This window comes from Cylas formicarius, unplaced genomic scaffold (assembly GCF_029955315.1).
Source record: "Cylas formicarius isolate icCylForm1 unplaced genomic scaffold, icCylForm1.1 PGA_scaffold_4__25_contigs__length_36172078, whole genome shotgun sequence".
In the NCBI taxonomy this organism is placed as follows: Eukaryota; Metazoa; Arthropoda; class Insecta; order Coleoptera; family Brentidae; genus Cylas; species Cylas formicarius.
The window spans coordinates 33,584,186-33,597,257 of record NW_026844334.1 but is presented as its reverse complement, the minus strand read 5'-3'; the positions used below and the strand labels follow the sequence as shown (position 1 = coordinate 33,597,257).

Below are 13,072 nucleotides of genomic sequence, written 5' to 3'. Positions count from 1 at the left end.
ATTTCGATAATGGCTCCCTCGTATAGCTCTCTGCCTTTGGTTTGGTATCGCCCAGCAGATTGAAACGCACTCTCGCTAGGCCTTGGCAGTGGCACAGTACGCGTGCGGCTGTTTCCTCCTCTTCCTGACCGAATCTAGATTCTGTGTTTTCTTCCACTTCCATCAGGCTTAGATGTCTCTTAAGCCTGCAGTGGCCCTCAGCAGACCTACTATTATCCTTACGGCTTTCCTATTATAGCTAGGTAGGTCCGCTGTAAAATTGGCCGATGGGCCCCTTAGGAATTCCTTGGCCTGTCTTTGTCCCGACATGTCCCTCCACTATCGTCGGGATTCTCGGTCCATCCAATCCCTGATGGCTGTTTTTGCAACGGGTTTGGCCACCCCACAAAAGGGTTCTGGTCCAATCAGGCGCATTGACGATCCTTCGCGGGCTGCGTCGTCTGCGCCTTCATTACCTTGTTTTTACCATATTTTACGGACGTCCTTGTGCTAATTGGGTAGTTTAAGACCGATACTGGTGGATTTTAATATGGTCAGTTACCCTAGACTCTGCACTTGGAAATCCCCTGCAGACACTCAACAACATAATAAGAAATCAAATATATAACATCTCTGTTCTAATGAGAAAAGAAACCCTGAATAAAATCAACAAAGGCGTACTCGGGGGCTGACGAACTCCTCAAAATACAATCCAGTTGTATGCAACTTTGAAATTAAATTTAAGACCCTTATGGAAGAAGTCCCCCAATAAAAAATTAGACATAAAACATCTAGATGACAAGAAGCTCAGAAACTGGAAGAATTTTTATATACGGAAATTAGAGAAGTTAATAAGATTCATAAAAGAGATAGGCAGACAACAAATACAAAGTTTCTAAGAGCGATGCAATGCTAGGTTTGTTTAAGAAAAGACAAAAATACAAAAGCAAGAATAAAACAATGTATCGAGAAACTCACAACGAAATAAGAACCAAAGTTAGAGGCGGTAACGAAAAACTATTATCTAAAAAAAAGTTCAAAGAAATACTTCTAAGAAAAGGAACAACGGTTCAAATAGACCTAAAGGAAGATGTAAAGAAAATCTTGCCGTATACTCTACGTTCTCCTTTATCATGCCGAAGCTTGGACTATGGCAAAAACCTAGTGAGCAAACTCAAAGCTTTTGCGATGTATGGGTGTATTCTTCGGATATCTTGGAACAGTGTTTTAAGCAGCCACAGATAACTACTTGATTTGAGGTAACAGTCGCAAATGAGTCCTTATCAATAGTTACCTATGATCCGAACCATCCTGCGATGAATATTATCATTATTCTTAACTCTCAAGGTTTTAAACCAACTGCATATTCAATTCAGATTTATCTAATTTACTCAGTAATAAGCAGTTAATGACGCATGCAGCAAGTTGTACCATTATATAAAAGTTTTGAATTTTCAGAGATTTTCACTAACTGAAAATAGAGTTACACCAGTCGTCAAAGATCAGGTGAAATAATCTTTTAATGCATTTATTACAATTAGTCATTTAGCCCATGATACTTAATTAAGTGCATTTCCATTGATTAAGAACATCCTATGTTGAGTTAATGATAAAGTTGCTAGTTTTATTGTGCAAGGTTGCGCATATGCGCTAGCAAGACACACTTTCCCAGGTGTCTGGAAGGAATCCTGCAAGTAGATATAGTATACACCTTGATTTTTCAAAGCCTTTTGATAGGGTGGATAGCATTGTAATACTCTTTAAACTGGAGATGCTTGGTTTCTGTTATGACCTAATGGCATTGATAAAATTATATCGGGGTAACAGAATACAGTATGTAGAGATCCGAGGTCACCTGTTCCTTAGGTTTATGGCTGGTAGTAGCGATCCCCTGGGAAGCAATTTAGCGCGTAAATTTTGCTCTTTCCTCATGATGTGAAATTATTTAGGATAATTTATGATGCCCATATTACTGCAGAAAGACGGAAAAGCTGTTGGTCCAGATGAGATAAACTGTGAAATACTCAAAATATGTTCAGAAGAAAGTTCATTTATTAAACAATTAGTAGTCCTATTCAACCAAATATATACAACACGATAAATTCCCCTCGACTGGCATAAATCGATCTTCATCACCATACCCAAGAAAACAAGAGCAACAAAATTCGACGACAACGGTTTAATAAGCCTAATATCACACGTTCTCAAAGTCTTCCTAAGAATTATACACACAATTCTGATTTCGAAAAGGCTTGGGGACACGTGAAGCTTTATTTTCTCTAAATGTAGTTGTCCAACTCTGCTAAGATATGAATGTAGATGTTTATGCATGCTTTGTAGATTATAATAAGACATAATAATCAAAAATCTATAATGGAACCAATCAACAGAAAAGAAAATTGGACAAGAAAAATCAGAGACAGTAAAAATAAGTCAAGGGGTGAGACAAGGATGTATTCTCTCGCCACTCTTGTTCAACCTATACTCAGACGCCATATTTAGGGAAGCGTTACACGAATCCACTGAAGGCATAGTCGTCAATGGGAACCACTGGCGATACGCGGGTGATACTATTCTAATAGCCAATAACATGCAAGATCTACAAAACGTAATAAAGTCGTATATCATATTAAGGAAGACTAAATGGATGTTAATAACAAAAAAAGAAAACTGCTACTCACAAACATCATAAAGTTGGAGAGAAATATTTATATACATTTCAATATTTGGGTACCAACGTAAATGAAAAGTGGAAAATGAAAACTAGACTTAATCTGGAACTCAGAATGAGAAAAGACTCGAAGCTTTCGAAATGTATATATGCAAGCGTCTTCTTCGTATTCCCTGGGTACAGAAAGTGAGAAACACGGAAGTACTAACAAGGATGAACAAAGAAAAAGAACTTTTAACAACTATACAAATAAAAATAAAACCAATACTTTGGACATATCATGAGAGGCCCAAAATACGAAATCCTACGTTTAATTATTCAGGGCAAGATAAAGGGTAAAAGATCTATTGGAAGAAGACAGAATATGTTTTTCAGAACCTAATATTTTCAGCGGTGTCCAAAGTTCGTTTAGATGTATGGACCGCCAACCTTCTTAAAGAGACGGCGCGTTAAGAAAAAGATGATGTGGAAAATAGACCGAATATAGATAAATGCTCCGCAATGCCTAAACTAACCAAAACTTTCGATTACAACCTGGCTAAGATATTATTATGTAGATGTGACACTTTTAAACACTTACAATCCTTGAAGGTATATTACCCGCATTTCACCCAGCCAATCCAAAAAACTATTTTTTAATCAAAAATTCTCTCAATCAGTTAATAAAATTATTTCATCACTTCTGTAATATGTTTTTTGTCTTAGTCGCTCCTATTTTACCACATTAATTCACCATAATTTTCTGTTTTACAGGAGAAAATATAGTTGAGCACTTATGTTTTATCGATGAACTCCGCTGTTGTGATTCAAGAGCTTGTCCCTGGTTGTTAGATTAGCTGAAAACAATTTATAAATGATCGAAGTTCAGTAATGTAACTACAAAAAATAGTTAAAAATCACGCAATCAGAATTTCCACAGTTAACGTGTCGAACACCTGCGTTGGCTAAATATAGAAAGGGATGGGCATGGAATTGACCCTTTTCTTTCTTAGAAGTCCTTACACGACACTGGGCTCATTGACCGATTGCGGTTAATTTATTCGCGGAATTAAGTAAGAATATAATTTCCGTCGCTGGGTGCTCGACTTACCTATTTATTCAGGAACTGATTCGATTTATTGATATTGATGTATATTGTTCGTTTTTTGTTTTTTTCTAATATGCAGTATGAACGAGCAATCCCCAGTGTAGATGATCTTTAATGTATAACTCGGCAACTTTAGCAAGTGCAATGCAATAATTTATAAATAACTTGAAAATAGGGTCGAGTATTTTTTATATGGACAGTGCTAAGTACAGTATCATTAAGTAATATCAAGCACAAATAGCAAATAACAAACAAACTCTCCTATGTTAAAAACTTTTCTATACTCTGATGGGCTTTCTCGTCTAAATAATTACTTAATACATTTTTTTTTAAAGAAAAAGGCTACTGTTATGTCTTGGAAGCCAGATGTAGGGTTATAAGACCTTGTCAGTTTTAATGATATTTTGAAATACATAATTTTGTGTCCTGGTGTTTTGTGAATATATATTCCTGCAGTGGATTATTTTAAAATTTTTAAAACGCAATGCTTTATCCAGCTTCCATATTTCTCAATTTCGGTACAAGCCTTTCGTGTGAGTTAATCGGTTTTAATTAAATAAAATATTTAATTTTTATTAGGCAAAACTTGCATCGAATTTAAGTTTACAGTCCCAGAGGTACCCCACACAGGAATCAAATTCCTGAGGTGCGCTAAAAAGTAAGAATTCTATATATTATTAGCATTATATACAATGGAAGTAGAACAAGATGGACAACTCACATTCTTTGATGAAATGATAAACAGCAGCGAGAACATCAAATTGTCGGAAGTTTTGTCCACGGAGAAGTACTATTATGCACGACTACATCTAGAGGCCATCGAAATACATAACACAAACACAATTTTAACAAGATTTCTTTCGAAAAATCGTCACTGGGCGGGGTAACTTTGGAGCGCGTAGCGCGAAGCAGCTTTGTATTTCAAAAGGAAGCCGTTTCGCAGTTTCTTGTCCTACAGGGACGCATTGCTCTTCTATTGTGCTCCGTCCGACCACTTTCACAAAATCGATGTAAATATATTGTGCATACACCCTGGATATAGCGTCTTTCACGTATCGCCGAATTTCAAAGTCACGATAAACTTTGATAAATATAAAAATAACGATTTCCAATGATATTATTCCAAGTATCTCGCGCTCCCTGTATGATAGACGAAACCTGAAACTCTCTTGATACAGTTTACGACACTGCTTAAACCAAATTACCCCATGTTTTGTAGTTTTCAATTTACGACTAATAATTTATCCACAAAAATTGTAATTTTTGGGGTGTTTTAGATTTTTTGACCCATAATCGACACACCCTGTATATATTTGAAAATATCAGGAAATGGAGGTTATAGCCCTGGATCTTCCACGTTTCCTGGTCCAAGAATTTTTACAAAATAGTAAATGGGTTTCGAGAAAATAAGTTTTTTCTGAAAAAATGCAGTCGTAATAATCGATCGAATGGATTTTATCGATTCTTCCAAGGTAAAAAGAGAGAAGAAGAGTTACAAGTGAATGAAATATGGCACAAAATCTTAATGAAAACACTCACAAAACCGTATAAGAAGTACTCGGTAAGGGGTCGGGCCGTACTAACACCCGCTTAGTCCGCCGTCCGTCCTAGTGTTACAAAACAGATAAGACTTCGACAACCGGCACCAGTACCCCAACAGTCGTCGCGATACAGTTGAAAGCTTTGGTAGCAAAACCAATAGGCTAGGGCCTAACAGCCGGGAAAAACTCTGCCTACAGAAGTATCTTATCCTATTAATTTTTAACTCATGTGGAAAAAACCAATGAGCGATGCCCGGTTGACTAGCTGAAATGGACAATAAATCAGACAACGCGACAAGGTGTTTGTTGGTTGGATAATGTCTTTGTCAGTGGAGAACAGAACCGAACAGATCTTGATATATCGGATCATTTTGGACAAACTGTAAACATTTCCATTTCCGTTGCTAAGAAAAATGTGTTCCAAACAAAAAAGAAATTTACACTCATTACTCAGAAGTGTCTATGTATGTTGTGAAACCGAAGAAGACACGTAGAGCTACGATTGGACTCATTTATTATTATTCGCAATAAATCCACTAAAACGTGAAATTCTCAAAACTTTTACTGGTCCTTCGATTACAGCACGACATATGCTTTTCAACCAAATTTCTGATAGATCGTGGGGTTTTGTTGATTGTGTGAACCTTGATGTTGACTGTAAATGTGAAAGGTTTGCAAATGCTAAAATTTAAATTGTTTTAAAATTTATTATGTAAGTTTCCATATTACCATATTCAATAAATTACTAATTTTTGTTATCACATGACAGTTTTTGATAATAAGCGTTATAATAATTACACTTTTTGTAAGTTTGAGCTGACATTTGAGTGCTCATAATTTAGGCCCCCTAACTTTAAATCTGATAAACATTTTCCTCTATCGATATTAAAAGAATTAATAGATGAAAATCTCGGTTTATCAAAATGTCATTTTCATTAATTAAATAACATAGTCATTAACAATAGTTAAGTCCATTTATTTTTTGAAGATCTCTCCCTCTTGGTCGAGAAACTTCGTTTACTGGATTTTCTTGCTTTATTTAAAGCTTACATATCTTACAAACAATATCACCAATAAACGCAGTAATGTTTTTTAAACAGGGGTTTAATTTCGCGTCTAAATTTCTTGACTACAAAAGAACCACACACATAGCAAAACGTGTCCGGAATTTTTTCACAAAGTTTTGGCATAATTCACTCAAAATAAACATTTGAATTAGCAAAAAATTGGCAGAGAGCTAAAAATTGACAGAGATGTTAAATACACCATTATACATGAAATTTCAAAAATTCCCTTTAATTCGACTTGTGCAAAAAAAATATCCAAAGTCAAACTTCCAAAATTGAGATTTTTTCCATTTTTCTCGAAAACGGCAGTACATACAACGACAGTATATAATCCCTTTAAATTCCCTTTAATTCGACTTGTGCAAAAAAAATATCCAAAGTCAAACTTCCAAAATTGAGATTTTTTCCATTTTTCTCGAAAACGGCAGTACATACAACGACAGTATATAGTGAATTATATATCTCCTTTACTTCCTTCAAAAATAGACAGGTATACGAAGGGGATTAGGGAATTAGTCCTTTATCTTATTTTAATTTTTATTTTATTATTTTTTTAATATATTTTTATTATATATTATTTTATTTTTTTATATTTTATTTATACTGAACATCGGATGACCCTGGGAACCTGCTGAGTGTGCAAGACTCGCAACATATCACGATGGGAAAGATGCGCAGTGGGCAGTCAGTTGAAAATATTTATGTTATAATCAACCACGGTCAAATTAGTTAATCGGCGCAGTCGGAACGGATTTTCCGGAATCTATACGTATCGAACGAGTTCGATTTGTTTCATTTCAATCGAATTAACCGAAAAAAAGTACTGTTGGGACACTAGTGAATCTGTTTGACGTAGTGTGGAGTTTTTCCGAACATTGAAAATCTGTCAATCTATCGAAGATCTGTGGATTACAATCAGCTAGTCAATCAACCGCGGATAGGACCAGCATCGTCTATCTTCGCAAGGACCAGGCATTTGACAGGAAACAAATCGCCTCCAGAACTCGAATCTATATAAAGAAGCATGACCAGAGTTGACCTATTGATCTTAATGTAAGTGTATTCGATAATTTAATTTATTTAATCTTGTCTGAACTACAACTTGTAACTATAAGTAATTATAAGATATTGTTCATATATCACTCCAGTGTCTGACGCATTTCACAGTATTTTCATTGCACGTCCAAAGGTCCCGGATGGTACACGGGGCTTGTAGGGATTGACATGCTAGAAGGTGTTCCATTGTCTGGGATTCTCCACATTCACATGTTTCCTTTTCCACATATCCTCATTTCAGGAGGTTGTTCTTGGATCTCCCCATTTGGCATCGGAGTCGGTTGAGGGTTTTCCAGGTACCCAAGTCTAAGTCAAAGCCTGCAGAAAGTTTTTCTTTTGTATTCCAGGTTGGGATGTCGTTGACTGCTAGGCGCTGTTCCCATTTTGCCTCCTTGGTAGCAGTTTTAGAGGCTGTGACAGGCTGTGTAGATTGCATAAGGCCTCGCCTTGATTTTAGTCTGGCCGCTGCCGGTATATATTGGTACAGAGGATGTCTGGCATGTTCACATTGTCTGGTTCGTTCGGCTATGGCTAAGGTTTTCCTACTTATTTGCGCTATTGCAATGCGATATGCTTTCTGAACGTTAGGGAGCGGTCTAATGTAACACCTAGATAGACTGGGTTTGGGCAATGTTGCAGTCTGACTGAGTTACATTCTATTTGTAGTTCCCTTCCCGCCTGTCGATTATTGAGGTGGAATAGGCAAGTCTGCGTTTTCGCTGGATTTGATCTATAATGATCATTCAGTCTTGAGAGGGATTCTGTTATCTGCTCCTCTATCTCTGCGATGTTTTTTGACTGGCAGGTGATAGCTACGTCGTCGGCATATATAAAGCTTCTTGTTGATGAGTCGATTGGTTAGTCGTTGGTATAAACATTGAAAAGCATGGGTGTTTGCACGCTACTTTGGGAAAGGCCATTCTTCTGGTTCCTCCAACGGCTTCTTATTCCTTGGAACTCTACATAGTATCTTCTGTTAGATAGCATTGTTTTTATCACTTTCGTCAACTGATAGTCTCCTGTCATTCTGAAATTTTTTCCCAGTAATATTTTATGGTTTATGGTGTCATATGCCGCCTGTTGTTTCTTTTCTCTCAAAGCCGCCCTCAATGTGTTGGGTGAGGCTTAGTACCTGACCAGTACAGGATTTTCCAGGTCTGAATGCTGTTTGCTGGGGAGTTAGATGGTTCTCGATTTGGGGCCCATACTTGTTAAGTAAAAGGCGTTCGTAGAGTTTGAAAGAGGAGCACAACAGTGACACCGGACGGTAGCTTTTAGCATCTACCCTTGGTTTCCCCGGTTTAAGGACCGCTAGCTTTTAGCCACAATTTTGGGATTGTATTGTTGGTCCAGCAGGAGTTATACATTTGAAGAATCCAGTTCAGGGCTGATGGGCCTAGGTTTATCAGGAACTCATTCAGGATTTCATCTTTGCCTCGGGCCTTCCTGGCCTTCAGAGACTTGATTACAGCTTTCAGATCTGCAATGGTAAAGTAAACCTCATTAGATTGTCTAGGCTGTTGTGCCATCCTGAAGGTGGGGGTCACTTTTACAGTTTGATCAGGCTTACCGTTTAGGAGTAGTTGATGTGCGATTTCGTTGGCGGTGACATTTACTTGGTCTTTGGAAGATGTTGGGTCTCTTGATAACTTTTTTATGAGGTCCAGGCTTTTCTGCTATTGTGTCTCATATCCAGGCCCCCTATCGTGTCTTTCCATGCCCCCTGTCTTTTTCTGCTTATGGAGTCAATCAGCTAGTCTCCTAACTGTATGGTTTCCAGGGAGAAGAAGGGATTCTGACTATAATGTTCTAAATATTCCTCGTATGTGCCTTTAATTTACTTTACTTTTACTTGGAGAGGCCGGGTATATAGAAGTTCTGCAGCCACGGGGAAGGCAGCGCCTCGCTGACTTATTGATTGTAGAGATGAACTCATCATAACATGCTGGGGTCGGTAGAAGATTTCTAATTTCTTCGTCGATCTCTTTTGTAAATTGGTTCCAGTCAGCCTTTCTTAGGTTAAACCGCCTTTTAAATGCGGCATTATTACTGGTCTGAATTTTAGCATAATTGGTCGATGTTTGGAGTGTGGAAGAGGACCCATGACTGTTTTATTGCTAGTTCCAGCAAGAAAGTTGTCGGTGAAAATAAGGTCCGTGTTGTAGCGTCTCATCCATCTGTCACTATTAAAGGAGGCTAGTGGTTTCTGGTCATGGAAGTCTCCTATTACCACATGTCGTTGGTTAAGATGTTGGCGGAATAAAAATCTCTCGTTCGGTGGTTTGTATATTCAGGATATCGTTAGGTTTCCCAGGTTAATCATGATCAGCTCTATGTTGTTGAGCGTGGTGGTAAGTACATTAGTTACTTTGGTTCCTAGTTTTACGCTACTATATTGGTCATGGGGACATTCTTTCACTAGCGTCATACCTGGTATACTTGGGCGGCGTTGTGTTGGAGCTCTATGTATCTCCTGAAGGCATAGGACGTCACTTGAGTTCTCTTTACATAGGTTGGAGATTAAGTCTTGCTTAGAATTTGAAATGCCTTCAACATTGAGAGATATGATTGTCAGACTTGGCTCTGAAAAGGGCCCTTTTTTCATGGATTCGATCTGATCGCAATCAGTGTAGCTCAGTTTGTGGGACAATTTTTGTGGAGAATTGTATGATCTATAACTTTTGCCTGACCTATTTTCACGATAAAACTTACCGTTTTTGAGAAAAATGGCAAAATACTCAATTTTGTACGTTTGACTTTGAATTAAATTTTTCGCACAAGTCGAATCGAAGGGGATTTTGGCATTTCATGTATAAAGGTATATTTAACGTCTCTGCCAATTTTCAGCTCTATGCGTATTTTGTCTAAGTTTTGACTTATTTTTGTCTAATTTGATGGGATTAGCATTTTAAAAAGAAATTAAAAATGATTCCCCGCTAATATTCTGTAAATTTATACAAAATATGTACCAGTGGCTTAGCATTTTTTATTTTTAGGTAATGTTCCTATTATTAAAACAATAAATATGGCATCTTAAAAATCAATTCCAAAACGCTGCGTGATAGATACAAAAAACATTGTTTCTTATTAGTAACTCCAAAAATATGAAAAATACCAACTCACACAATCTTTGTTAAACTTTGTTACTCCTCAGAAAAGAGAATCATACTCGACCATCTTTTAACGGCATGATTTTCACAGCGAATTTCCCAAATCAACGTACGGCGAGCGCAGACTCTGTAATTTAACAACTCGCAACTGTAGGACGGCCGGCTTCTCTCTTTAGGCGTCGCGACGGTACATTCCATTCCGACACGTCTTCGGCGTCGCTAGAGCGCCACGACGTCTCGGGAAACGCGCGCGTCGCGATATCATTAAAGTTATGTGAATAGTTTTAAAACTATTTTAAGAACGCTTTGAGTTTTTAAAAGCTTGGTTTACATGGAGTGCCGCGATTAGCTTCCGCTTAGATGGATAGAAAACAAAAAAATCCGATGATCGAAACAAAATCCATGATCGACTTCGACAATTTCGAAATAAACGATATCAAATTAGATGACTTTGTAACTGACGGGGAGTTTATTGAAAGTGTTGATAGGATGCTCTCCTCCGAATATTTTGGCGGATTCTTTGATGCAGTGCAGGTTAGTCAAGTTAAATAATAATAATAATAATAATAATAATAATAAATATAACAATCAACTTTATTTCACGTTGTGTCACAAATACATTACCTAAATATAATATACCAATCACAAAGGAAATCGGCGTCAAAAAAGGAAAAAGCACTAGATATTGTTGCAAATTTCAATTACATTGTATTAATTAAACAATTATTTAAATATTACGGAAAAAGTCTTCTATGGAGTAAGATTCTAACTCTATCAATAACTTTTTCATTGTGCATTTAAAGATTTTTAGATTTGCAATTGGTTTTACCTCATTTGGTAATTTATTATATAATCTCAGGCACATGTAATAAGGACTCCTTTCAGTTAAGGTTAAACGGTGATTCGGGCAATTTACATTTAGGGTTCTGCTATTATATCTATGAAATATCTGTAGTTCGAAGTCCTTTCGATTTTTAAAAAAGAATATCAATGCTTCATAAATATATAAAGCATGTGCAGTAAAAATACCTTCAGCCTTGAACACCCCTCTACAGCTCTCTCTAAATTGTATTTTTTTTTTTGACAGTGCCAAGAGTGCTCTTTTGAACCACGAAAATTTTCTGTAAGTGACCAAAAGATAGTCCCATACCTCATGCGGGACTGAAACTTTGCAAAGTACATAATTTTTAAAGTTTCCTTATTCATATTATTTCCAACGACTCTAATTCCATAACATATAATAACAATCATAACATTATCAACAATAAACGTCCCTTATTCAACAAAATTCTGAAATGCCAGTTTCTTGACAGGCTTGTCTTTTTTGAAACAAAGTTCATCTTGATTTTTTATGATTACCCAAGAATATTAAATTATTTCTCATTTCGTTATGGATAAGGGAGGGGTACATGAAAACTTGAACAAAATCTACTTTGTTTCTTGCGTTGCCATATTTATACAGGGTGTTCGGAACATGAGTTCGGACACTTGGAGGAAAGATTCAACTTGGTAAAATAATGGTAGTAAGTCATATTTTCTTAGTCATAGCTTGTTAAAAATCGTTTATTTTATTTTATTTCATTTTATTTTTAACACAGTGGGTTTCATTCTCAACGGAATATGCTGGTATTTTACACACAGTGCTGACGTAGTAAAAGTCATCGTTACAAAATAAAATTGTTTCAAAAATCTGTCACTAGATCGCACTTTACCTAGAATTTTTTTTATTTTCCCTGTATTTTATTCATTTATACTGATACTGCAAAATAGAACAGATCGTATTAAGCAGAATAACAAATCCTCAAAAATGTTACTCTTGTTTTAAGTCGATAAATGTTATCGTTTAGCCACAAATCGACTTTTTTATTCTCGGAACGAATCCCCGCACATCTGATTTGCAGAAAAATGATACTGGATATCGCGATATGCATTTCTGTTAAGGAAAAGCAATTGGAAATGCATGCTACCATTATTATTCTGCAGGCGAGGTGCACTAAATTTTTCAAAACAGTATGTTACAAATTAAAAAAGTGAAAAAATGTGTTAAAATATGTTTAATTTAAGTAACATAAACGTAATTAACAATTTCGAAAATAAAAAATATAAATAATAATCGGGAATTAATCAGTTGACCACGTTAATTACAATTAATTTTCCAAATGCCCACAGTTCATTTCTGAACATGTTCTTATACGCCTAATCAATTTCTAATGATTTCGCAACAGTTTATTATTTTTTGTCGTAGATCATTGATATCTGTTATAGGTGTTTGATGCAGTAAAGACTTTAAGTGCCCCCAAAAAAAAGAAGTATATCGGAATAAGGTCTGGTTAGCGAAGTCTGCCCCGACCTATCCGTCAACGTTCAAATGCCTGATCTAAATACCTTCGTACAACCAATGTAAAATGGGGCGGAGCGCCATTTGGCAGAAACCACATGTTTTGTCTGCACTGCAAGGATACCTCTTCCAGCAAAGGTGGTAGTTCCTCTTGGCAAAATTGCAAATACTTTTCTCCATTAAGTGATCAGTTAAAGAAATGATCCGAGCCCACACATTTAAA

The 13,072-nt window shown here is 36.5% G+C and overlaps 1 protein-coding gene across 1 annotated transcript in view; it reads left to right on the top strand.

Moving 5' to 3' along the window:
• The first annotated feature begins 10,725 nt into the window (after nt 1-10,725).
• Nucleotides 10,726-13,072, top strand: part of LOC132700385 (neuropeptide SIFamide receptor-like) — a 419,618-nt gene continuing 417,271 nt past the window's right edge. The window contains exon 1 of the mRNA XM_060667660.1: nt 10,726-11,045. Coding sequence (XP_060523643.1) covers nt 10,872-11,045 — 174 coding nt within the window. The 5' untranslated portion in view covers nt 10,726-10,871. The remainder of the gene's footprint in view (nt 11,046-13,072) is intronic.